Genomic DNA, 27,136 nt, shown 5'->3' on the forward strand with positions numbered 1-27,136 from the left:
AATCTACAGTCATTTAAAAATGTTAAATTTGCTTGAGTTATTCCTATTGTTTGTATTCTACTGCAGTTTTAACTGATACTTAAAAATATTCATATATGCGTTTTAAGTTTTGTGTTTTAAAAATATTTAAAGTTCCTCTTAAAATGACTGTTGTTTTGAAATGAAATTGTGCTAATGTTTCTATAACAAGTTGGGAATCTTTATTTTCTATTTTGAGTCAGTTTAACACACAAAGATTGGTTGTTTTTATTGATATTTAAGATAAATTTTTTAGAAAAATTATTTCAGATAGGTTGATTTTTGAGGTAGACTTTGATTCTTGCTTTAATTTATTCCAGAATCATAGCTTCATTCAAAATTTTTTTATCACTTATGGCCAATACTTTTAAGAGATTTTCAAATTTCTTGGTATAAGGTTGTATGCAGCATTTTCTAATGTTTTAAAATGTTTTTATATATCTGTGGTTATTCCTAGCATATATATGGTACTGAATTCTGTTTTTCCTTAAATTTAATGGGTTAATTAGGTCACGAGTTTACATTTTTTGAGAAGATAGGGAGATTGACTGTTAGGTCTTATGTCAAAAGTTTTTTGTTTATTTTATCCTGGTAGTCAGAAACCCTTATAGAAATGTTTTGAATTCATATCCCAGATTATTTAAGTAACTAATTTATTTTACTTTATGTCACTGTTAACCATGAGATGAATCTGTTAAATGTTTAGGCTCTTAAATCTTAGAGATTTTGTAGAAATTAATCTAATCCTGACTTTACTCATCTGTAAAATGAGGAGAATAATTGTCCCTCCTTCATAGGATATTTCTGGGGATTATAGAACATAATGCATAGCGGTGAAGGACTTTGCATAAGATAAGCGCTCAGTAAATATTACTGTTCTTGTTTGTGTCTATGCTTGAGGATGAGAAATGAGTAAGGCATGGTAAGCAAGAACCTGGTGAGACATGCATGCAGTTAAAGCTTCAGGGTTTACAGTTACTGCAAGAAGAAGGAATTCCCTTTGGGAAATTCAGGGGAGACCTTCTAATAGGAAGTGAATTTGAACTGGGATTGAACAATGGGTATAATTTCAGTAGGAAAAGCATGTGGTATTGTCATTAAAGGTAAGAAATATAATAATATTGAAGGATTTTTATGTTCTAAACTTGATTAGAAAACAGATGTTATAACCAGATATTAGAAAATCAGAGAGAGAGGTTGGTTTTGTGAGAAAAAGGGTGAATTTGCTTTAGAGATAGAAATTTGGTATTAGAATATGTAACTCTCTATTGTAAGACATACTAGGAATTCAACATTGAGATTTGGAGTCATTTTTACAGTTTCTCCATCCACGGTAGTGAGTGTTTATTCTAAAGAGGAAAGCTAGTAGAGAGAAGGTGAAAGGCCAAGTCCTAAATCTTGACAGTAGAAATCATTAAGTGATCATTGATAAGATTTAACCATCTAAGATTTAAGTCTCTCAATACAAGGACTAAATTAAAAAAAAAAATGTATTACCTGGAATTGTTTTGTTTTACCTGACACTTTTGTGGTACCTCAAACCAGTATTTTTCAAAACTGTGTTTCATAGAGCATTCATTCTGTGAGATGATAGGCATCAATGTACAAAAAAATTAAATACAGGATGGATAATGTGTAAAACTTTCTTATATTACATGTTAGTGCATGCATATTACTAAAAGGAGAGGTGCAATGATAGAGTACATGTTTTCCAAACTAGTTTGACCATAGAACCTGTTAGAGAACTGCAAGAGATTTTGTACCCAGTGCTAGCACAGCTGAACACTAGACACTGAGAATTGCAGTGGATAAATATTGGCTATTTTACTGTGAATGGCACCATCCAGGAGAACGGGAAGCTCATGGTCAAAAGCCTGAACTTCCCAGTGGCATGGAGGTTTCAGATCATATAGAGGCTTGGGGCCATGTTGGGAGCTGATGGGTGGGAGGCAAGGTAGGAATGATGAATCATTTTTTCAGGTCTTGCAGGCAGCTCTGAGGTCTGTTTTGGTGTCCCTCTATTCAGTCTCATGGGAAAGTAGCTGGGAGGTATTCCACCTTAGGACTAAGGAGCTGAAATATAACTTAGGTCAAGATGTTATCTTCATCCTGCTAGACATAGAGGGCAAGGGAAAGGAAGATGTGATTTCTAGATCTAGGGTTTAAATAAATTAAAGTCAGGAGTACCCTTTGCTTTGAACCTTTTTGTTCACAGAAATCCTCAGAAGCCTAGGTTCCAAAAAGTGTATGTAGGGAAATCTTCCTTTATACCTCTTCAGAGGATGGTTCAGCTTATTAAACTGTAGGTCAAAGCTCATGGAGAATACATAGGAGGGTCAGAAGAATAGGAATCAGATTATTGGGTTTTGTTGTACAGTATGACTTTGGGTCTCAGTTTCTGCATTTATAAAATGTTTACAGGAAGTTGTAAAGATGAGGCTAGGAAATATATTAATATGTGAAAGCTTTGGGTATCGAGAAGCAGCATGACACTAGCAGTATTTATATATAGTTTCTTCTCCCCAACAATGCACTGTGACTAAAATAGGATATATTCATTGTAGTTACATGTTAGTGGGTTATTTGTTCAGAAGGTGTTATGCATATTTATAGCTCCTGTGTTTTTCCTTTGTACATTCATAATTTGATCATTGCCTCTTTTGGAATTTCTTAGCTCATTCTTGCATTACTTAAGGACTCAATAGCCTCTCTCCACCTGTGTGTTCTGAAGTTACTTGCAAATGCTTGTGACACTCATTATATAGTCTGCTGCTGGTATCCTCTAAAAATAACACGTTATTCTCAATGGTCCATATGTCTGTGCTATTCAGTGTCTCTTCAAAGCCCAGTCCAAGCTTCATGTCGGCTCTGACTATTCATGTTGTCTTTCCCTGGCAGCCAGTGATGCGATTGAAGTTGAATTTATAGGCATATTTTTGAACTTTAGGGACTTTTCTTCAATTGTATCTTTGAGTATTTGATTCCATGACAGTCCCCCCCGCCTCAGGTACATCAGTTATGTGTAAATATGATCTTTGACCACCTCGTGCATTTAACATTCCTTATCATTCATTTCCTCACATTTCTCATTTCTCAACTCTATGCCTATTCGATGTTCTCAATCTGTTCATCTTTGCACCCCAGGTTTATGTTTTTCCTATGGGGTTTCTATTTTCCTCTTTTATGTCTTTCCTGAATTCTGCCAGCACATGCTGAATCTCCTTTATTTTTTCTCTCACCATTTCATTTATGCTTTGCTGTCTTCCCCGTGTAAATAATAGCTTTGTTTCACGATGTAATGTGTGGTCAGTTGTGGTCAGTTCACACTTTCCACCTGTTCCATGAAAATTTTTTGTGGTCAGTGTCCTAATATTAATAAAAATGCATTGCTCTTTCTTCTTATAACATCTTTGTATGGATGCTGTGGTATTTCTTTTGAAAATCACTTGAGTGGCTTAGGGAGGTACTTAGAGGCGGTGAATGATAAGGCTGGCATCCCAGGCAAAAGTTCTTATCTTTTTCAGTTCCTGCAAAGATGGAGTCTTGCATTGTCTTTGAGATTCTTTGTGCAACCTCTTCCTATGCAAACTTTTATTTTTAGGAACAAAAGAAACTCATGAAATCCTTGCTGTTACGTTGACCCATCTCTTGTTCCTGTGTCAGTTGTTGCAGGAAAGGAAAGTCTGGACTTTATTGTTGCTTCTGACTTTCAGGAAGAGTATTTGTCTTGCTTTCTCCACCAGCTGCCCTTACGCTTAGAAAGTAGGGCCCTACTCTGAGCCCTGTGCATGGAGCAAACCACATTACAGACACTGAAGCTCAAAGACATTTTTTCTTTTGGAAAATTTTGTAAGAAAGGTTTTTGAAAGGTTGGCAACAGAATCGGTGAACAGAGGTTATCAGAGAGGGATGTGAGGGTGACCTATACTCTCTAGGCCAGGAGATGGTGTTTAAACTTGGGAATGGTCAAGCTGAAATAAAAGCAATAGCTCTTTCTTCTTCAGAGCAGTGATTAGGGGATGGGAAGTAGAGCCAAGGGAAGAAATGTAGTCACTCCCTGGGAAGGGAGAAAGAGGTTGTTTTTTATTAACATTAGCCACCTCAGAGTTCCTGATACAGGTAACTAGGCAGACCCGAACACCCCTGTTCTGCTTCACATGAGACGTGGATACTTCCTGGAAGTACTTTCAGAAAACTGTGGTTGAGGGTGTGGAATTTCATCTCAGACTGGGGCACCCTGCCTTACTGCAGGCAGCCGGATGAACCCGGAAGAAAACATGGTCCCTTTTAATTTCCCGGTTTTGAAGGTAAATACCTGGGGTGAGGTTTGAGATGAACTTGATATTTAACAACTAAACATCCTGCTATGCAGATTTCATTTGGTCCCTTTGCCTTTAGTTCCTGCATGTTAGTAGGGCCAGACAGGTCACTAGTTTGTCCATTAAGTTTTAAGCCTTAATTTTATTAGCAAGGCTCTCTGTTCATAAACAACAGAGGAGCTCCCTCTTGTGGTATGTAGTCATGTGCTTTTTAAATGTGTTGGAAATTTGTTTTTCCAGAAAATGTTAAATTTCCCATTAGTAGTTGAAATTCTAGGTTCAAGTAGTTTACTCACTAAATAATGCTACAGAATTTAAATTATAGGTAAATCTAGCTATTTTATAAAGATGTTTTTAACAGATGCAATGTAATAAATTATTTAATGTTACTTATGATGAATGGTGTTCAGTCCCCCATGGCATCTCTGAAATTCAAGCTCTCAAAGTCTTCTTCTTATCTCCCCCAGGAAAGGTTAATTTTAAATATATTTAAATATTTGTTTTTTTGCCTTTATGTTTATTTTTTTATTTTTCAACATTTTATCATAAAAATGTTTAAGCGCATAGAAAAGTTACAAAGAATAAAATGAATTTTCCTAACAGTCTCCCTGGATTTAACCATCAGTTTGTGCCAAAGTTGCTTCGTTTATGCACAAGTATGTATTGTTCTCTTTACTTTGAACCACGGTAAGTTGCAGACAACAGGATACTGCACCATGTTCCTCCGAAGAATAACAACATTGTTGTCATAGGCATGATAATAATGTCATGTCAGAAAAAGTCAGCGGTGCCTTTGTGTTTAAATGACAGTTGGGACATAACATTTGTGAATCCTGTTGTCTTTCACTGTCTTTGCCAGTGCCATCCCTTTGCTGTCTTTGTGGGATTAGTGTTGCTGTAAGAAGTGTGATTTCAGCTAAGCATTTTTCATTTCACTTGGCATAAACTGACTTTTCCTCTGACTGTTCAAATAAGTCTTTCTTCACCTTGAAAATCCAGTAACTTTCCAAGGGAATGTCTTATTGTTGAAAGTCCTGAAACGAAATTTTCTGGGATGCACTATGCCCTTTTAAATATAGATCAGTCCTGACCTACTTCAGGAAAGTTTCCTAAGTTTTACCTTTTAATATGTTTTTTAAAATATTTTGCTTGATTATACATAGGTTTGATTTTGTTTGGATCTCATTTATATAATTTTCTCTGTAATCTTTTAAGTCTTAGTTTTTGTTCATCTACTTTTGTTCATATTTCTTAAGCTGCCTTTGTCTGTTTTTGTAATTCTCAGTCTCTTTTCTCTCTTTTGTTTGTGCTGGTGTCTTCTATTTCTATAGGAGTTTTCAGTGTATTCTTTCAGCCTGTTTTTTCCTTTTCTAATCTTGCCACATTTATGATTGTATTAAATCCCTATTTTCAGTGTTTGGTTTTAAGAAACAATTGCTTTTATTACTTTTTTTTAAAGTATGGCAATATGATAATTTTTAAGTCTACATCATGGTGACATTTTTTCTAGACACTATGGTGACATATTTGCTTTACCTTTTTTATTTTAAAGGGCTCACATGATTAAATTGAGCACAAGCAGATAATCCTCCTGACTTGTTCAAAGTCCACTGAGTAGTAACCTTAAATTACAGTGCAGAATCCCTTTTGCCACTGTAACACAACCAAAGGCATCCTGTTGCCATAGTCGCAGCCTCAGGGATCAGGATGGGGAATTTGGGGGACCATCTTGGAGTTCTGCGTAAAACTGTAGTTATGCAGGACAGAGACTGTTCTGGACAAACAGGGATTCTCTGTTGAAGCTTTTACTTTTCTCCCCCACATAAACATTTCTGTTAAATTTTAGTCTTTTTTCTGGCACCTTGACAATGGCAAACTCTTCCTTGTTCTGCCCCACTTCACTGGTTTATCTGTGATGCTAGGTAGAGTGTAATCTTCATACAGGATGGTCCCATTTATTTTTGAGTGTATTAGTTTGTTTTTCCTACTGTAGCTTGTTTTTTTCATCCCTCACATCATCTGCCTTGTGCAGATAAAGTCTACTGATTTTTTATATGTTAATTTTATATTTTACTACTTTAGCGAATTCTCTTACTGGTTTTATTAGTTTTTCCATTAACTTCTCAGTGTTCCAGAAAGACAGTTATAACTTCTGCAAATTAAGAAAGCTTTGCTTTTTATTTGTTAATAGGCCTCCAGTTCCTTTCTCTTCCCCTCCAAGAAAAGTTGCAGAGATTTGTAACTCCAAATTTCCTTGTGCCACTCCTATTTTAGTAGTATGTGGGTGTGCATGGGGCACGCATACATACTCATATACTTGATCATTTCAAATAAATGTCAATTTCTGTTTATGTTGATATGATTTGGTGTTGACATTTATCAAATATCTGATTAAAAATCTGTGAAAATGATCATTTGATTTTTTTGGTTAGATCTAATATGTTAAATTCTCTTAGACTTTAAAAATGTGTTTTTTAAAAAAGACCTGCTGCTATGTTTTTAATATGTTTCTGGATTTTGTTGCTAATATTTTATTTGTGATCTTTTGCATTGATATTCAGGGAAAATATTTGTCTATGATTTTCTTCTGTTGTTAATCTTTTTTTTTTACCAGCTGGTATCAATTTGTATTCAATTCATAAAAATATTTTGGTGATATTACCCCTTTTTCTATGTTCTGGAACAGTTTAAGTGGCATTAAGTAGTATAATATTATTATCATCATTATTATTTAATATTTAAAAGCTTGGTAAATTCATGTCTAAATTATGGGTTTGGGAATTAATCATTTTTGATTTTCAAATTTATTTTCTAGAAATCTGCTGTATGTAATCTCCTGTGATTTTTAAAAAATTCCTCTCTGTAGAGTTTATTTCTTTCCTTTTTTCTCATGCATTATTTGTATATATGTAATTTCTCCTCTTTCATTATGTTAGCTACTGGTTTATTTTACTAATTATTTCAAATGATTTACTTTTTGTTAATTTCTAATAAGTTTTATTCCATTGGTCAGATTTCCATTTATTTGTTAATTATTTTAATTAGAGAGGGCTCTTAATTGCTTACCTTTTTTTTTCTGGTATTCTCTTGCATGTTATTTTCTCCATAGATATCCTATGATAACTTCACCTAGCTCTAGTGGTGTTTACTGTTGGGAGCAACTCATGAATGTGTGATTTATTTTTATATATTTTTTATTTTGATGGGGAGGGCCTTTTTCTGCTTGAATGAGATGATTTTCTTGTAAGAGCTATTGTAGTTATAGCACACAATTTTTGATGTGTATTGTCTATGGTATCATTTTGAGAAATTTGGTAATTCCAGATATTTTGGTCTAAGAATAATTTAATAGAATTTTTTTTTAAATTTCAGATAGAAGGGCCTTTTCATTTTCTGTTATATTAGAAGTTTCTAGTTTTTGATCAAATCTTTATTTTGATCATAAAATATTACTGTTATTTACTCTTCAGAATGCATATAGATATTTTTGCATTGCAATATTTAGTCAGGTTTTATTTTAATCCTACATGAGACCTAAAAATTGAAGGCACAATTTTATTAGAGAATATAATTTGACATGCTTTCCTAAATTCAGTGTTACAAATGTTTATATCTTCTCTGTCCTTTCCTGCTGTTAATAATTTGTTCTCTTGGACTGAGAAAAGTAAAAATTAAAGTCTGTTGTTTTATCTTTTTTTTTGTCTAATCTTGTATCTCTGGCAATATCAACTTAATGAAAATTGCTGCTATATATTTTCATTTTTTATTTACTTTCAATGTTTATGAAAATGTATTTGTATTTGTAATGGGTTGTTTTATTCTATATTTTCAAAATTTTTAATAAACTTGATTTTAGAACAGTTTAGATTTACAGAAAAATTGCAAAGATAGTATATAGTTTCCATTTCCCGCTATTATTAACATTTTAATTTGTAGACTATATTTGTTATGATTGATGATCTAGTAGTGATACATCATTGTTCATGTTTGTACTTATTAACTAAAGCCTTACTTTATACTTTATTCAGATTTTCTTAATTTTTATTTTATGTTCTTTTCCTGTTCCAGGATCTGATACAAGATACTGTATTACATTTACTTTTCATGTTCACTTGGCTTCTCTTGGCTATGATGATTTCTTATATTTATTCTCCCTTCCCTTCCCTTCCCTTCCCTTCCCTTCCCTTCCCTTCCCTCCCTCCCCTCCCCCTCCCCTCCCCTCCCTCCCCTCCCCCTCCCTTCCCTTCCCTTCCCTTCCCTTCCCTTCCCTTCCCTTGCTTTCTCTTCAACCTTGGTAGTTCTGGGGGGCACTGGTCAGATGTTTTGTGGAATGTCCTTCAATTGATAGTTGTCTGATGTTTTTCCAGTGATCAGACTGGTGCCATGAGTTTTTTGAGAGAGTACCACATAGGCACATTGCCATTTTCATCATATCATATCAAGGGTTTATGCTATCAGTACCACTTATCACTCTTGATGATGACCTTGATCACCTGGCTGAGGTAGTGTTTCTCAGGTTAATCCACTGTGAACTTAATTTTTTGTTTGTTAGTTTTCACTTTCCGTGCTCTACTCTTTGGAAGAAAGTCACCACATGCACTCACACTTTAGAAGTGAGGTGTTATGCTCTCCTCTTTGAGGATGGAATATCGATAGAAATTACTTGAAATTGTTCTGAATTAGACTTTTAGACTTTTGTTTCTTCCACATTTATTTAATTATTCAATCATTTGTTTTTTCAGTGTGGATGGATATTTTATATATAATACCTTGGGCTATAATCCAGTGCTACTTTATTTTGTTGCTCAAATTATTCCAGCTTTGGCTACCAGAGTGCTTTTGGTTGGCTTGTGTCTCTTTGACAGACTTCCATGATTGTGGGGTTTTATTATTATTATTATCACTATTATTTTAGAGGGCGAAAGGAAGGATGGAGAGAAAGAGAGATAGAGAGACATTTGTTGTTTTACTTATTTATCATTCATTGGTTGATTCTTGTATGTGCCCTGACCGGGGATCAAATCTGCAGCCTTGACCTATCTGGGTGACACTCTAACCAACTGAGCTACTTGGCCAGAGCCCATGGTGGGGTTCTGTTTGTTTGTTTTGAGTACTTCTTTACTTGCTGGCACTATGAGATAATTCAGGCTAGTCCTATATGTTTCTTGTCCCTATCTTAGAAGCCACCATTTCTGCAAAAGAGGCCCTGTAATTAGAGAATGGGAAATAACTTTATCATCTAGAAAACAGTGATTATTTACAGTTCCTTTTGCCTGCAGTCTTGCAGACTCCACTCATTTTTAAAGTTACTTAGGTCAGCACCTTTACCCCCACCCTCTTTAGTGAGGTGATTTTATGCATTTTCATTATAGTTAGATACTTTTGTCGCTTTCTGCAATTCATCCTGGAAACTTCTGACCTCTTAATGATTTTTAAAAATTTATGTACATTAAATGTTCCTTTGTGCTATAAAGTTCAATGAATTTAGACAAATTCGTAGTTACATATCCACAATTAAACTATCATATAGAATGATTTTACCACCCTAAAAAATCCTTTGTGTTGCATTTATTTAACCCGCATTCCCTCTTCCTGATCCCTTGGCAACCACTAATGTATTTACCATCGCTATGGTAAATAGTGTCTTTCCAGATTGTTATATACTTGGAATCATACAATGTGATTCCTGCCAAGCATACATAGACCTTGACCAACTACTCTGACATCCAGCCTGGTGTGCTTATTCCGGTTTATGAAGGTGAGCATGCTGTGACCAAGGATAACAACCTGTTTGGCAAGTTTGAACTCACAGGCATACCTCCTGTATCTCGTGGTGTTCCTCAGATTGAAGTCACTTTTGCTGTTGATGCCAATGGCATCCTGAATGTCTCTGTTGTGGATAAGAGTACAGGAAAAGAGAACAAGATTACTACCTCTAACGAAAAGTGTTACCTGAGCAAGGAAGACATTGAGTGTATGGTCCAGGAAGCTGAGAAGGATAAAGCTGAAGGTGAGAAGCAAAGGGACAAGATGTCTTCCAAGAACTCACTTGAATCCTGTGCATTCAACATGAAAGCAATTGTTGAAGATGGGAAACTTAGAGGCAAGATCAATGATGAGGAAAAACAAGATTTTTGACAAGTGCGATAAAATCACCAACTAGCTTAATAAGAAAATCAGACTGCAGAAAAGGAAGAATTTGAATATCAGCAGAAAGAACTGGAAAAAGTCTGCAACCCAATCATCACCAAGCTGTGCCAGGGTGCAGAAGGCATGCCAGGAGGAATGCTTGGGGACTTCCCTGAGGGTGGAGCTCCTCCATCTAGGGGGTGCCTCCTCTCAGCCCACCATTGAAGAGGTTGATTAAGCCAACCTCTTGCATAGAATTAACATTGTTCCACACAAAATATTGAAGGACCCAAATATATAGCAAATTCAATGGCAGTTTTAAAAGTTGAGCTGCTGTATGATAAAACTGTGTATTATTGATACTTGAATATGAACTGTGTGCACAGGGAAAGGAAATAATGCACTTTATAAGCACTGTATTATAAAGTGGAAAATGCGATGTCTTAAAACTATTAAAAATTGGCACCATAAAAAATGTGTATCTTTTTCAGATTGGATTCTTTTACTTAGCAATAAACATTTAATATTCATCCATGCCTTCTGTCCTGATATACTATTTCTTTGTATCAAGTCTAAGAATATCAATAGAAGAAAATTATTTAGAAATAATGCAGAGTGATATATTAGACACAATGGTTTTTAAAAGTAGCTCTGGCTGTGTAGCTCAGTTGGGTAGAGCATCATCCGGAAATGCCAAGTTTGTGGGTTCAGTAGCTGGACTGGGCACAAACACTAATCAACCAGTGAATGTATAAATAAGTGAAACAACAAATTAGCATTTCTCTCTGTCTTCTTTTCTCTCTCTCTCTCTCTAAAATCAATAAATAAAATAAATAAAAGTTTTCATAGATAGATCTAAGGCCTTGTTAACTTGGGAGAATGATAAAATAAAATGTTAATTGTTTCAGAGCCTTTAATGTAATACTGAAAAATAAGTTAGCTGCAGACTGAGGTATTGATACCCACAAAGCTTAGGCATCTGAAGTAATTGCCAGAAATTTGTGCTCGTGAGGGGCTGCACAATCATTGATATGAACTGAGCACTCAGAAGTAAACCCACATGTAAGAAATGTTATAAGAGATGTGCTCTTTTGTTAACCCAACAGAATACTGCATTCTTGTCTCTTCCCACTAAAATGTATTACATATGAATGTTTAAAAAGTAATAAAAACATTAGGATAAAATCATTGCAAATTTATATGTAATCTTGGAGAAAGGAAAACTTTTATATGTCAGAACCTATGAAGTCAATTTGAAAAGCTCTGTTACATAAAAAGTGCAAGTGGCCAATAAACATGGAAAAATGCTTAATTTCTTTATACTATTTAAAAATAAATTTTAAAATTATGTTTATGTATAGAGATAGGCAATGAGATAAGCAGTTTTTATTATGTAAATGCTGCATTGGTGGTGGGATTAAATATTTGTATAACTTTTTGATAAGGCAATTTGGCTATATCGAAATATACATACTTATACAGTTTGACCTGGCAGTTTCACTTTTTTGACCCAGTATTACAGATAGACTTGTACAAATATGCCAAGGCAAATTTTAAATATATTAATTATAACATTGTTTGTAGTGATGTAAACATATGTATAATATTCATAATATGTTATATTATTATTACAGATTGTGGACTAGGTAAATGAATCATGGAACATTCATGCTGTGGATTAATATAACAGTGGCAACAAAGAATTTTAAATATGGCTTTAAGTTCCAACATCAAAGATGTTCAGGACATAATAACTGAAAACTGGAAGTTGTTAAATATAAGAATCATATATTTAGTACAATCATATTTGTGTATAAAAATAAATGGACATAAAACATGAATGTGTGAGAAGAATGTCTGAAAAATGATAAAAGGAACTGTCAACAGGGGTTCATTGCCTCTGTCTCAGTACCTGGGAGAGCATAAAGGGGAGCAAGTGGGGGGAAGGGGCAGTTATGTTCTTCTCTAATATTCTTCTGTGCTATTTAAAATTTGTCTTAAAAAGCATGTTGAATCCTCACAGGTTACTTCCTCTGGAAAACAACAGCACATACCAAAACCCCACAGAATACTCTTATAGTGAAAATGTCTACCAGATTACTACAGAAGGATATTTACCTATTACAAAAAGGCAATTTACTCACTGTGCAAAAGAAATGGAAAAAAATAATAAACCAAGAAATATAACATGTATTAAATCTTGCTATATGTCAAATAATGAAGTTGTTAGTCTAATCTACTGAGAAACTCTGAGAAAATGAATATTAAAACCAGGAATTACAATTCAAATATCCAACATAGCCAGGGAAGTAACACAAATAATGCCAGGAAATATCTTGATCTGATATTAAGGAAATGAAAATAGAATTAACTGAGGTCATTATTAAAATGACAACTCCTGGATACTACACCAGATTCAAAGGGGCGAGTTAAACTATTTTTAACAAGCATCTTTGTTTATTAATATTATCAGATAAGTTGAGGAAATACGGATTCAGCCAGGGTTTGACTGTGATTTTTAAAGTTTAAATAAAATTTTAAAGAGAACCATTTTTCTTTTGATGATATTCAAAAGAATATCCTATAAACCCATAGATTTCTTCAAAATTTAAAGGTAATAAAATAGTTTGAGTTGTAAAAAGAAACTAGACATAGCTTCCAACTATTACTGCTTTGTGGTGAATATTAAGAATTACTATTTTGACCAAAATATTTTATTACCCAAGGACACGTTTCAAATGTGTTGAAAATGTTCATTCATAAATTCAGTATGGTAGTCATACTGTATGCATGACTTGGCACCACTTGCTTCAATTTTGTTTATATTAATGTGGCTGAAAATTTGTTAATTTTGATTATTAAAGTTTTGGTTTTTTAGTCTTGTTCTATATTTTCTAAATTTTAACATGGTAATATTTCATAATTTTCTTTATTAGTATAGTATTTTAAAATAGCTAACTATAATCAAAGTGAAGTGATGGGGAAAAATAAAGAGGGTTATTTTAGGCAGGTATAATTCATGAAGATAAATGTTTAAAATATTAGTTGAATTTCTTTATATTCATCACTTTATTTGTTCTCCTAAAGATACTTGCTTAATAGCAAGGAATAGAACCAGTTGTACCTCTTCAAGTTCTTCACTCTCCAACTACTTGTATGTCTTCATCTTGGGACAACTATTGCTGGGAACAGGAGGAACTCCTCTCTATACCCTGGGAACAGCCTTTCTGGATGATTCTGTGCCCACACACAAGTCTTCTCTTTATATAGGTAAGTTTGCTCTGTAACATAAATGTCTCAGTATCATTTTATCCTATTGCTTGTTTAATTTATAAATAAAGCAAACATATACTTACTTTAAAAGTTAGAAAAAAATTCATAAGCATTTCCATAAGATACGTGCAATATTACCTTTTTTGTTTGTTTTATTATTTGCTGACATTGTGTCCTTCACTTGAGTGCAGTTAAGAGTTTGGTTATGAACATTGGGGTGCATAAGTTCCTTTAACTGAAACATAATCAACAGAAGAAAAAAAGCAAATAAAATATAACCAGAAACATTGAAATTAAGAACAATCTAACAATAACCAGAGGGGAGGCGGAGGGGACAGTCGGGGGAAGGGTTTTCAGGAACTACTGTAAATGACACATGGACAAAACCAAGGGAGAGGGCGGAAGTAAGGGAGGGAGGTGGAATTGGCTGGAGTGGGAGGGAGTGGTGGGGGGAAAATGCAGACAACTGTAATTGAACAACAATAAAATAATTAAAAGAAAAGAGTTTGGTTGAATGTCCTGCTCTATTTCTTGTTCTGAGCATGCACACGTTCCTGGAAGTGCCATCCAAGCAATAGACAGACTGCTTGAATTCCAGGCTAACTTACACAGGGTGTGGAGATTGAGCCCTGTCATTCTATATAATTTACCACATCCTGGTGACTAAAGTCAACACAAAAAACCACAAGACAGTACCCAGAAACTCTGGCATTTTCCATTTCAGATTAACCTTTTTGATATATAACTTGATTTTTTTCCTTTTTTTTCTAATTTTTTAAATTTTTGATAGCATAAGTTTCTCTTAAATTTCTTCCCTGATGTTGTACAAGGTAGAGCTAGTTAGACTATCCATGGCCCTACAGCCAATTAAGGTATTATTTATTTGCACATGTGTTTTCACTTTATCAATTTGTTATTCTAATGTAGGGGACTGAATTGGTCCATTAGGACTGCTATAATAGAACATCATAGACTGGTTGGCTTAAAACAACAGAAATAATTATTGGGATTTATTGCAATTATTATTATAATCTATCAACTTTTACATTGAATTACATATTTTGAACTCTTGGATTTTATAGGATGACACCATTCAAATGGCATTATTTTAGTGAAAATATGTGTAATTTTCATGTAATTCTAATTTCTATTTTTCTACAGTAAAATATTTGTGTTTCTTTGCTATTGTTATACACTCAACACACAGTTGCATGGATGACCATTTTCCATGTGTTTGTCCTTCTTCCAGGAATTGGCTATTCTATGTCAATATTAGGCCCTGCTATTGGCTATGTGTTGGGAGGCCAGCTGTTAACCTTATACATTGATGTTGGCTTGGGACAAAGGCAAGGCAATATCTATTTTTCTTTTATTCAAATTTATTTTATTATTATAATGTTAACATCATAGACAGAACATCTTCACTGTATTTCCTTAGTATGGCATGAGGAATTTTTCAGGAAACAAAATTGAATAAACACAATTTTTATATAATATTTTTGTTGCAGTTTCATGAGTTAATATCATACAATCTTTTAATATAAAACTTTAATAAATAAGATGTTTAATAACAACGTGGTTAAATTTTTCAAAATCGATATATAAGACCCCATGCATTGTTCAAAAGAAGAATATAATCAAAATTAGTTATATTTGTAGTAGATTTAGCTGGAGGTAGATAGCTTGAAGGGTAAAGAGTCTGTGATTCTCAGACTAAGTTCTTCAGTAGCTCTGATGATGTCTTAGAGATCACAGATGTTCAGTTTTAATAACTGTGACAATGGGGAATGGTAATAGGTAATGTTTCTTTATCCCATACTATGTTCTGAAACATAGGTTTTATGTGTTACCTTATCTTACATGCCAATTTTATTCCTTTTAATAATTTTATGAGATAGTTGGTACACATAGCTAGGTAAGTGGCCAAGACGTGAATCAAAGTAGATCTTTTTGACTCCAAAATCCCCTTCTTAACCACTGAGTCACCCTTTCCCTTTCCGGAATTGAGAAGTTAGTGACCTTTGAGGTCATATTTTCTCACTTTACCACTGGGAGTTATAACTATACCATCCTTTGTGTGACTGTGAACAATGAATATGTGGTCATGGCCTATGTCCTTTGAGCTGCTAGTCCTAGTTAATCTTTTAGAGACTATATGAAAAGGTGTCAGAGGAATCCCTTCAAACAGAGAGCTGGGTTTTAAGAAAGGACATTTTAATTTTAGTGGAAAATTCCACAAGTTGTGGGAGTGTTGTGTTTTGGTGAAGAGACTATCGATATAAAATATGAGAACCATTATTGAAAAATTTAATAAATCACTCTGCAAAGACCACTATATTTAAATGGATGCCATAATTGAAGCACAGCATATGGACTTTCAACATAGGTCAGTGATATGCTGTGGGATGTATTTAATATAGTACAGAAGGAAAACATAGCCAAAGTTAGATAAAGAATGTTCAGAAATTCTATGTGTGCTTTCATATATTTAACATACTTATATTTACTAATAAATATTTGAAAGTTTTATGTCTTACTTGCCATTCTGAAATACATTGTAAAACATTGTTCTTATAGCTGTCATTTATGCCTACTATGTATTATCTGATTCATCAAAATGGCTCCACTTGAAATATGGATGTTATAACGGTATTCCTCTGTAAATGCACTTGAATTATAAAGTGTGTAATTATCATAACTGAGTTTTAATTAACAATATAGAGTTGACACTAACCTTTTGTTTTCCTATCATATAGCACTGATATCACGGAGGATGACCCACGATGGCTGGGGGCATGGTGGATTGGATTTCTTTTGGCTTGGTTTTTTGCTTGGTCTTTGATAGTACCTTTTTCTTGCTTTCCAAAACATTTACCAGGTAAAAATGTTTTCTTTAAAACCAGGGAGCTTTATTCCAATTCAAGACAAAGTATTGCTTTCTGTGTAATTGATAAGAACCCAAGAAATTCATTGTTTGTTTTATAAAAATCTAAGATGTCTGCCTATGCAAACTTTCAAGTAGCTGTCTCTATTTTAGAAAATATTGGGTAGGAATCTTAATTTTCATGGTTTTCCTTTGTTTTCAATTAAGAATCAGTAAAACTGTACATACTCACCTCCTTCCTGTATACTTGCTAAATTTGTTTCTTATGTGTTATCTGAAATCCTGCTTTATGTATACTTGTAAGATACAATATCTTTAAAATTATTAGTTTATATTCAGTTAGTCACTAATTTCATTACAAATCTGCCTTAAATCATTGACGTTGTTTGTTGTTGAAAGTACAAGCATTTTTTTCCAATTTTCACCAGCTCACTTTCATTATATGCTAGTACTAGACAGTCTGTCCAAAAAGAAAAGATTAACAGAAGAGAATATCCATTTCTTTTTCCCTGAGATTTTGCTTCTGTATAATCTTGTAGTTCAAATACACACACACACATATAAGTTTTTCTCTACACTGAGTATTTCATTGTTTCCCTTATATAATTACCATTTGGAAATGAGCAATTGTTAATTTGGCAGAATAGAAGTAGGTGGAACCATTGATTTTTTTTCTCTTCTGGACCATCCCAGTTATGATGCTATGTATTGACTGTTTTCTCAGACTTATTCAAAGAACCATTATTAAAAACTAAAGGGACCTGGTAATAGATGGTAAATATTGTTTCATTTGCAAAGCATGTTAGAATTAATGAGAGTAAAGGGGAAAAAAGGCTCAAACATACTTTGTTTAATGTATAAATGATGAGAAAGAGACGCATTTTAATGGAAGAAAATGTTTTTGAAAGATTTCAAATAAAGAAAATAAATATGTGATTGGAATAAAATTGTTTCATCTTAAGTTTTATATAAGTTGGAATTTCCTTAGTTAAGGGTAATAGTATTAGATCTTAGGACAGCCAGCTTGCAGACATGGATATTCATTCAGTTGTTGTTTTTTGTGTTTTGTTTTTACAACGTGAGAAACTGGCTTCTTATATTTGGAATTTATATGCTTATAGAAGTGTGTATCAATTAAAAAGAAAGCATTTTTAAAAATGAAAAATGAGGTGATCAAGTACATTTCCTATTTCTTTAGGTACAGAAAAAATTCAGGATGGAAAAACTTCCCAGACTCATCAGAGTAATTGTTCCTTAGAACATATAGATGAGAATTTTGGAAAAAAGTTTAAAGATTTTCCAGCTGCTCTCAAGGTAAAATAACACTGTTCACACACACTCACCCCTCACACACACATATGTAGATATGTAAACACATACACACATATAAAGATATTTCTACAATGCATTATTGTTTGCTTATTTACTATTTTTCTAGCTTTTATAAACAACTCCTCAGATTTAATTTTATTGTGCTTTGAGTAAATGAAAACTATTCCAGAGTAGAATGGTTGAAAGGAAATGAGTTCTCTTATTGACAGTATCAATGTTCAGTGGTTCCTCCTTCTCACTATAACCCATTACTGTCATTCCCTTTATGTATCGGATAGATAAATATCACTGAATTGTAAAACTGTATTTGAGAACACCAAACCAAAGTGTTTCCCTTGTGAAAGAAATGGTGGTTAGTGGCTACTTGGTTTGAATTTGAGCTTAAAGAAACAAAAGTTTCTGGTCTGTTTGGTCTGTTTGTTGAACTCAGCAGAAAAGCTTTCTTTCTATTTACATCATAAAAGTTTTTCACATAAAAGACTTTATACTTTTTACCTTTTCGAGATTTGAAATTATTTACTTTTCCTTAGATCATCTGGCTCTGACTTCTAAACCTCTTACCTTGCCCCTATGTAACCCTTGTATTTGCACATGTGTGAGTGTGAGTGTGTGTGTGTGTGTGTGTGTGTGTGGTGGTTGGTTTTATGAAGTTTTTTTGCCTTTAACATTCCAGAAATATATTTTGGTTTTCACTTTATGGTTAGATATATTGGGATAACGAATCTCTATACTCCATTCCGTCTAGCAACATAGACACCTCTTTAAAATTACTTAACTCTATGCCTGTGTGATGTCTGTAACTCCAGTCCTTCATCCATAGAACAACACTACACATTAGACACATAAGGACCATTCTCACATGTGCTCATTGTCAGGTTCTTTATTTACTGGGCACAGGAATTCAGAATACAATAAAAATCAATTACAGGGCAGATTTACTGTATGGAGATTTACAGGAAGGCTGGGGAAGGTAGGCTTTCCCAGCAGGTTTTACCCCTTCTTCCATTCCCTCGCCCTTGACAAGGGCACAGCCGTCCAGCTGATGCGTCATCTGTCAATACTCGGGGTGCATCACAGATCAGTATTTTCAACGTTCCCTACGTAAACCTATTTAATTTATATTTATACTTTAATGCTGAGGAAAAGCTGAAATTTTATGAATAATTATATTGTATTTATTGAAAATTGCCATGGTGATGCTGTTTTGCAGTTTGATCATAGTTATTCATTTGGTGAACTATTTTTCCTTTAGAATTTGATGAAGAATACTGTCTTTATGTGTTTAGTTATATCAACTTCTTCAGAAGCCTTAATTACTACTGGATTTGCTACATTTTTACCTAAATTTATAGAAAATCAATTTGGCTTGTCGTCCAGCTTTGCAGCTACACTTGGAGGTAAAATTTTTTTTTTGTTTTAATGTAATCTTAATTTTATTGTTCCATATTAAATGTTTAATACAATAGCATATAATTTGGGGTAGCCAAGTCCTTGAAATATAAACTTTATGCTGATTTTGATAAAAGTTTCTGATTTTCTGACATTAAACAATCTTTTGCATGAACTTGAAAGACACAGAGGTTATATAGCAATATAGCTAAAGAGAATGGATATTACTGTTAACATGCAGAACATTAATTTTCTTAAATTTTTCAATGTAACTACTAAATCATTTATTATATGTGTCTAAATCACCAGTGTTTTCGCTTGTTAAAACCAATTTACCGCTTGTTTCTGATCCTTTCTGATTTTTGGTGTGAGTTACCGAGTGTACTTGTGTGTTTTTTCACTGTGTCTTCTTTCTCATTAGGTGCTATTTTAATTCCTGGAGCCGCTCTTGGTCAGATTTTAGGTGGTGTTCTTGTTTCGAAATTCAAAATGACGTGTAAAAACACAATGAAGTTTGCCTTGCTCACATCTTTAATCGCACTGATGCTGAGTTTTGTATTTGTTTATGCCAGCTGTGAAAATGAGCCATTTGCTGGTGTGTCTGTATCATATAATGGGTAAATATATTTCAATACTTATTGAAATTAATATTAGAGTAATGAATTATGTTTGTATTTCCAAATATGTGATAAATTGATAAGAGATTGTCTATTTCTTTTTAATTGGAATGCTTTTTCCTATGTCAGAATAGGTACTTTTATTTTAGTTTAAATAATTGACATCTTATTAAAAGTTGAGCATCTACTCAGAGAGCAATTATTCTGTACTGATACTATAGTTCAAGGATACAAAGATTTAATACAGCAGAATTTTTGCCCTGAAGTGATTTATATATCTAAGGGAGAGTTTCACATTATATGTTCCTATTGATTTAAATTTTTAAAACTGGACATGTCTTCATGGTGAGATTCTTGTATTAAGTGGGTTGAAAAATGGGCCAGGAGAGAAATTTAAATGAAGTTAGTCCTAGGTAATACCAGTCACTGTTGTATTCACTTTAGAAGTTCATGTTTATTGTAAAGACACACAGGACTTCTCCTTCTGCTCTGTAAACATATTTTCACTTTGAACTGGTTAGACCATTTTCTCTCTCTTTGCCTTGTTTGGTTTGCTCTGCAATCCAAAGCCCTGAGCAGCGGTTCAGGCAGGAGGGTGCATGGCAGGTGTTTTATAGCCTGCAGTGCTGCTGTGATATTAGTTTCACTACCTATGCTTGAGGCTGTTGGGGAGACAGTACTCTAGGTCAGGGACTCTATAGTTTTGTGCAATACGGCATTCAAATAACCTGATTAAAATATACTTTGGAAAAGTTTGCCATTAACAGTTATCAATCATGATTTGTAATTGCTGAATATGTCTGTTATTGTTTTACACAAATGAGGTGCTGAGGTTTCGAAAGCCAGGTTTAGTTCAGCTCGAATTTATTTAGTGTTTGTTGACTACTTCCCCTGGCAGAACTTTATGGCAAAAATCTATACTCTAAAAGAGTTTTCATTGTAGCAGGAGAAATTGGGAAATAAAACAGTGAATGAACAATGCATTAGGTAATGAGAGATATACAAAAGGCTATGAAATTCAAAAAGAGAGCTTTTCAGTTTCCTTTGACTAGATTCAGAAAAGACTTCAGTGCGTAATAAAAATGGGGATGAAATATCCTTTATGGATGCAAAGAGTTTTGAGAGATAAAGATTTTAGAAGAGGGAAGGTAGAAGGAATATGTTAAGCCAATAAATGCTCTTAGAAGTTGAAGGCTGGGTTTCAGGACCCATTTAAATGGACTTAGGTCATGCTTCTGGAAATAGTAGAAAAATATCTGGAAATATCGAAAGGTGCTAAAGGTAAGTTGGGCAGATGTGACTTTCAGACCCAAACCTATCTCAAGAAACCACTTGTTTTGGTATGTTCCTTTTAGAGGAACAAAAAGTTATGGATAGTTTAATACTAATTTATCACCTTGACAGATGAATGATGTAGATATGAATCCTTTTAGTGTTTTTCTACCTAAAACAAGAGTTACGACCAGATGAACTGTCCTTAGTCTAATCAAAGTGGGAAAGCAAGTGAGATGCTACCAGTTTGAGGTGCATGTGGAGGTTTGTCATCAAGAGATATCAGGAGCTGACATACAGTGCTTAATGCACATGTTCTTGGTGGAAAAAACCCTGAAAGTGCGTATACATGCATATGCATGCATGCTCACACACATGTGTGTGTAGATACGGAAGGACTTGGATGTCTCAAAGAGGTGATATTGTTGGAACATTGTTCTCCATATGCCCCAAATTCTTATTTTTAGCTCTGTAATCTGCATTTTAAAATGCCCATATCATGGGTAGCTTAGTCAAAATACTCTAATCCAAGAAACATGTATATGGAAAGAACAAACTGAGAATTCAGCCCTGGCAGGTGTGACTCAGTGGATTGAATGCCAGCCTGAAAACCAAAGGGTTGCTAGTTAGATTCTCAGTTAAGGCACATGCCTGGGTTGCCGGCCAGGTCCCCAACAAGAGGCATATGAGAGGCAATCACACATTGATTTTTCTTTCCCCCTCTTTCCCTCTGTAAAATAAAAAAATTAAAATCTTTTTTTAAAAAGAAAGAAATACCATAGTTAAGTACATACACTATTTTTTCTCTATCTGGCCTATAGCTGGACTCTCATTGCTTATCTAAACTAGTACCTTAAAGAGTCGTATCTGTCACACTGTTGCAATAGGTTTAGGGAAATCTTTGCTTATTGTAGAGGCATAATTATAGAGTAATACTTTAGATTCAAATAAATTAACATTTAAATTCTACTGTTTGTGATAAACATGTTTATCATATATACATGTATTTGTGTGTGTATATATATATACACACACACATTTTTTAAATATTCCAGATTTTCAAAACTTAGAATATTTTAATATGTATTTGAAAATAATGTGTATATATTAAGGCAATTTAACAAACTTCAAGTGTTGGTTATTTTTCTAACATTAGTTTCCCTTTTACCTCATGAAGTAAAACTATAAAATAGTTTTAGGTTAAAGTGACTGACCCTTGGTAATAAGGAATATATGCTATATTTTCTTGTTTCTACTGTAGTTTGTATTATGCTCTCAAACTTTCATATTCTCAGTAATAATCAATAATATAAGGATATATATTGGAAATTTACATTTAAAATTTTGTGTAGTGGCTATTTCTTGAGTTTCAAGGATAGTTTTTCTCTATTCCCCATATTTCTATATCTGTATTTAAACCAGTTGTTGGCAGGCTAACTGTAATGCTTCTTTTTTGTGAATAGAATCATGCTTGCAAAAGAAATCTGGTAGCAGTCTGTGGAATAGATTAGATACAGCAGTCCCCAATTTTTTTGGCACTAGGGACTGATTTCATGGAAGATAATTTTTCCACAGACCAGGTGGAGTGGGGGTAGTTTCCAGATTATTCAAGTGCGTTACATTCAAGTTTATCTCCTGCTGTGCAGTTCCGTTCCTAACAGGCCCAGACCGGTACTAATCCACAGCCCGGAGGTTAGGGGCCTCTGGAAGCAGAAGAGTATCTAGGTAGACTGACAAATTAGTTAAGATTTACTCTTTGACCATCCTTTCCTTCAAACTCCCCACTGATTTGTTTCCAGTTTGTTTTCAGTTGTGTAATCTATTTCTTTTATGAATTTCTCATTCTCCTCCTACTCCTTAAATATCATTTTCCAACATAGCAATTATTACCTTTTAATACTTAGAAAAATCACTAATACACTTTTATTCATGCCCAGTGCAAGATAGTTTCATGATGGAAGATTTTTATCTCTCCTTCCCTTCTCCCTTCCCTTTCTTTATCTTCCTCCTCTCCCTTTATCTATCTATCTCTACTTTTTTATTTCTTTTAACTATATTTTCACCACTTTGGCTCTAGCATGTAATTTGCACTCACTATGTATTCATGAAGTAAGTGGATGTCCAAGACTTCTGTACTGTCCTCATGCTACACTGTTTGAATAGTTGATCTTATCATTCTCATGGTTTCAGCTATGGGTGTATGCAAATGAGTATTAAGAGGTCTAGCTCCCAGCCAGATTTCTTCACCAAATTGGAGACTCTTAATTTCAGTATGCATAAAACCAAACATCTTGCCCTGCAAACTAGTTCTCTATCAAAAAGCCAGGTTGAACACTAGGAGTCACTCTTGACTATTCTGTTCTGAATATGGATTCAATCATTCAAACACAAAATCTTACTGACTCTATAAAATATTTCTCAAATCTGTTTGCTTTAGCCAAGTGTTCTATTACATTATCATAACTTATTGTTTGTGGTATTGTAACTGGTCCCTTTCCTTAAAATTCATACTCTGTATAACTCCTGGGATTATTATTTATAATGTGCTTTTGACAGTCACTGTCCAGTCTAAAAATAGTTTGATTACCTTTTCAAAATAGGTTAAAAAGCTCAATGTTTTTAACAAGGCCCAGCAGGCTCTCAATAATTTGGTACTTGACTCCTCTCTACTGACATCTGTCACTCTCTGCCTCAGACATCATTCATATTTTTCTGTGTTGGGAGATATTTCTCAGCATTATGCCTTTGTACCAGCTTCTCTGAAGTAACTTTCACCTTCTCCATTTACCCAGCTAACTCTTACTTATCCTTTAAAGCTCATCTCAGGCAGTTGCTCTTTCAAACCCTCTTATCTAAATGTTGGCTTGTTTCAAGTGTTATTCCTCAGTGCTTCTAAAATACATTCAGTATATATTTATAGCCACACTTACCAGATGTATGTAAGTATGTATCCATCTCTATTCCTAGATAGAAATCTTTGAGGACAGTGACTATCTTACTCAGCTTTGTATTCCCAACACCTAGCATAGGTCCAGCACTTGCTCAATATATGTTGGCTGAATCAATGAATAAGTAAGTGTTTGGAGAAATGTCTTCACCTAGGGCAACCCTTTATATTTCCAGAGGTGTTGCTTCCTATTAAGAGGCAAAATAGAATAACATTGAGCCTGGGAACCAGGAGTATTATATTTGGCAAATAAAGAAAAATACTAAGTTAATTTTTCTGGGCCTCAGTTTTCCAGTTGATAAAATGAATATGTTGAGCGTGATTTTATTCATCCTTTCAGATTTGAAATTTTCCCTGCACTCCTAGAAAATTAGGCAATATCGGGAGACATTTCAGTTGTCTCAACTGAGGGAATGCTACTGGTATCTGGTGGGTACAGGCCCAGGATGCTGCTGAACATCCTAAAGTCCCCAGAACCAGACCCCGTGTCCTCCTCCTACAAAAAGAAGTTTTCTGGTATCAAATGAGAAATTACTTTTGTTTTCTCTGCCTATTTTACTTATCACTAACAGACCAAAAATATAGCTATTGTTTCTACTGCCTCTCTCTTCCACAAGAAGCTAAGATCTATGGGAAAAGGCATTTATTTTATTTATTTAGTAATTAAATATATGCTGAGTGAGTGAATCAATGACTAAATGGAAAGATAGGACAATGCTTCTGAACTGTTCACTAAATGCTATAACATAGATGATTTGCCCATCTTTCATTTCCTGTTGACAGGACAGGAGACCTGGGAAACTTGACCACTCCTTGTAATGCCAATTGTAACTGCATGCGGTCCCGTTATTATCCTGTCTGTGGCAGAGATGGAGTCCAATATTTTTCTCCCTGCTTTGCAGGCTGTAAAAATTCTGTTTCAGAAAGACGACCAGAGGTAACTTGTGTCTGCTACTCTACCTTAATGAGGCAATGTTTCTGCTTTTATGGATGGCCTTCTCAGTCTCTCTCATGGAGTTACAGTTTCTATTCCTTCCTTCCTGGCCCACCTCCTCCACTCAGAAACCAGGCATAAAGTTTCAGTCACTGAGATGGATAGGCTTCAGAGCTCTGCTGTGCAATGTTGTACCTGTAGTCAACAATTATCTATCATACACTTAGGATTTGTTAAAAGAGTAGATCTCATGTGAACTGTTTTTGCCTTAACAAAACAAAAACAAAACCACAAAACTGGACCAGTCCAACAGGGAGTCTTCTTTTATATTACAGATGCAATTATCGTTGAAAAATTAACTTGGCAGTCACATCCTTGTAACATTATTTTATTTAAATATTATTTACCACTTCACATTGTTTTATTTTTTCTCAACTATACATCTCCCTTCAAGTCAGAGAATTTTCCTATTTTTACTAACTACAATGAATATAGTAGAAATATCATAAATATTTATTGCTTTTATTTGGTGCACCATGGATTCATTAAAAAGTACCCAAATCATTAACTCATTCTCAAGTACACATTTACTTTTAATTTTGGACTAGAATGCATATCAGTTTATCTAGATATGTTTTTTAAGTACAGTTAAATAGTTTTAAGAGAATCCAATAGAATTTTATGGTACTACATGTACAAACTGAAGATTTTATTTTAGCTATATTTAAGAACTTTGGGAACAAATAATATTCATAATATTCATATACTAATACTATATAATATCTTAGGCATTAATAAGTAATGTGATAACACTAACAAGAGCTGAGGGGAATATATACTATCATATGATACCACAATGCATAAGATGACAAAACAGCACAGTCTTGAATATTTGAAATATGGACTAGTGAAATAGCACTCCTTTTTCTGAAGGCAAATTTAAGATTGCAAGAAAAGATTTCTGTATAAATAAGGAGAAATAATTCTTTGAAATAATCTATAAAATCACTTCAGATTTCTTCTAAAACTAACATAAATGTATTTCTATGTGTATGTGGTTATAAACAGTTATATGTTCATATGTACATACGTAAATATATTTATACACACATATGCATATATTTAATTAAATTTTGCAGGTGATAAATATATTAAACATTTTTCTCAACAGACTAGAATTTGATCTTCCTAGTGAGTGTAACCCAGAATGTGAAAAACAATGTACTTTTTTTTCCATATTACCTAGCTTACAGCTCTTAAAATGATCACCTAAGAACATTGAAAAATGTGCAAAAAAAAAAAAAGACCATGTTGAGTGATAGCAGACCTCTGATAGACATGCCTAGTGTATTTTTAATTCTCGGAATACTAATTAGATCGCTACCATGACATGCCTATGAAAATCAATAAAAGACATCAGGAATATTTTTAAATCCCCAAACCTAGAGCTATCATATCTTCCAAATAGAAGATATCTAAGATTGCTTCAGTTTCAAAATAGGTTTAGAAAATTAGATGTTTCTGTTAGTTATAAAAAGCATGATGTATATCATAGAATCATAACTCAATAAGTGCTATTATCTAACTCTAATTGAAGGATTATGACATGGAAGTTAAGGAAAGGGTTTTACTTACATAGTAAAATTTGTAGGTACAAATATTATCCTCCACAAGAAAACTAAGAATAACTAAGTAAATAATAAGAAGCCTATCTGAAGTGGTATTAGTTATTCTGATATGATTAATTTGATATTTACATTTTTTTTACCAAATACTATAATTGCTATTTTAAACATTAAATTGCCTTCTAGGGATTGTTTAGGAAAAGCAAGTTGTTTTGACTTCCAAATTTTCTACTTGTCCTGGCTTTTTCATGTCCAACTATTCAAGTAACACCTCAGTTTTTCTAAGGATTTTTCCCTATAGAATATTTCAAATAAGCAAATTCATTGATAATAATGTAATAAACAACTATGCACATTTCTTTACGAACATATTAGTTTTATATTTCATGTCAGTGTC

The 27,136-nt window shown here is 33.7% G+C and overlaps 1 protein-coding gene across 1 annotated transcript in view; it reads left to right on the forward strand.

The window, feature by feature from the left end:
* Positions 1–27,136, forward strand: part of SLCO4C1 (solute carrier organic anion transporter family member 4C1) — a 58,423-nt gene that overhangs the window by 20,756 nt on the left and 10,531 nt on the right. The window contains exons 3-9 of the mRNA XM_045848413.1: positions 13,554–13,736; positions 14,989–15,085; positions 16,496–16,617; positions 17,822–17,937; positions 19,208–19,352; positions 19,766–19,961; positions 24,964–25,117. Of these exons, the coding sequence (XP_045704369.1) occupies positions 13,554–13,736; positions 14,989–15,085; positions 16,496–16,617; positions 17,822–17,937; positions 19,208–19,352; positions 19,766–19,961; positions 24,964–25,117 (1,013 nt within the window). The remainder of the gene's footprint in view (positions 1–13,553; positions 13,737–14,988; positions 15,086–16,495; positions 16,618–17,821; positions 17,938–19,207; positions 19,353–19,765; positions 19,962–24,963; positions 25,118–27,136) is intronic.

This window comes from Phyllostomus hastatus, unplaced genomic scaffold, assembly GCF_019186645.2.
Source record: "Phyllostomus hastatus isolate PE091 unplaced genomic scaffold, TTU_PhHast_1.1 phas_contig_58, whole genome shotgun sequence".
NCBI classification, from domain to species: Eukaryota; Metazoa; Chordata; class Mammalia; order Chiroptera; family Phyllostomidae; genus Phyllostomus; species Phyllostomus hastatus.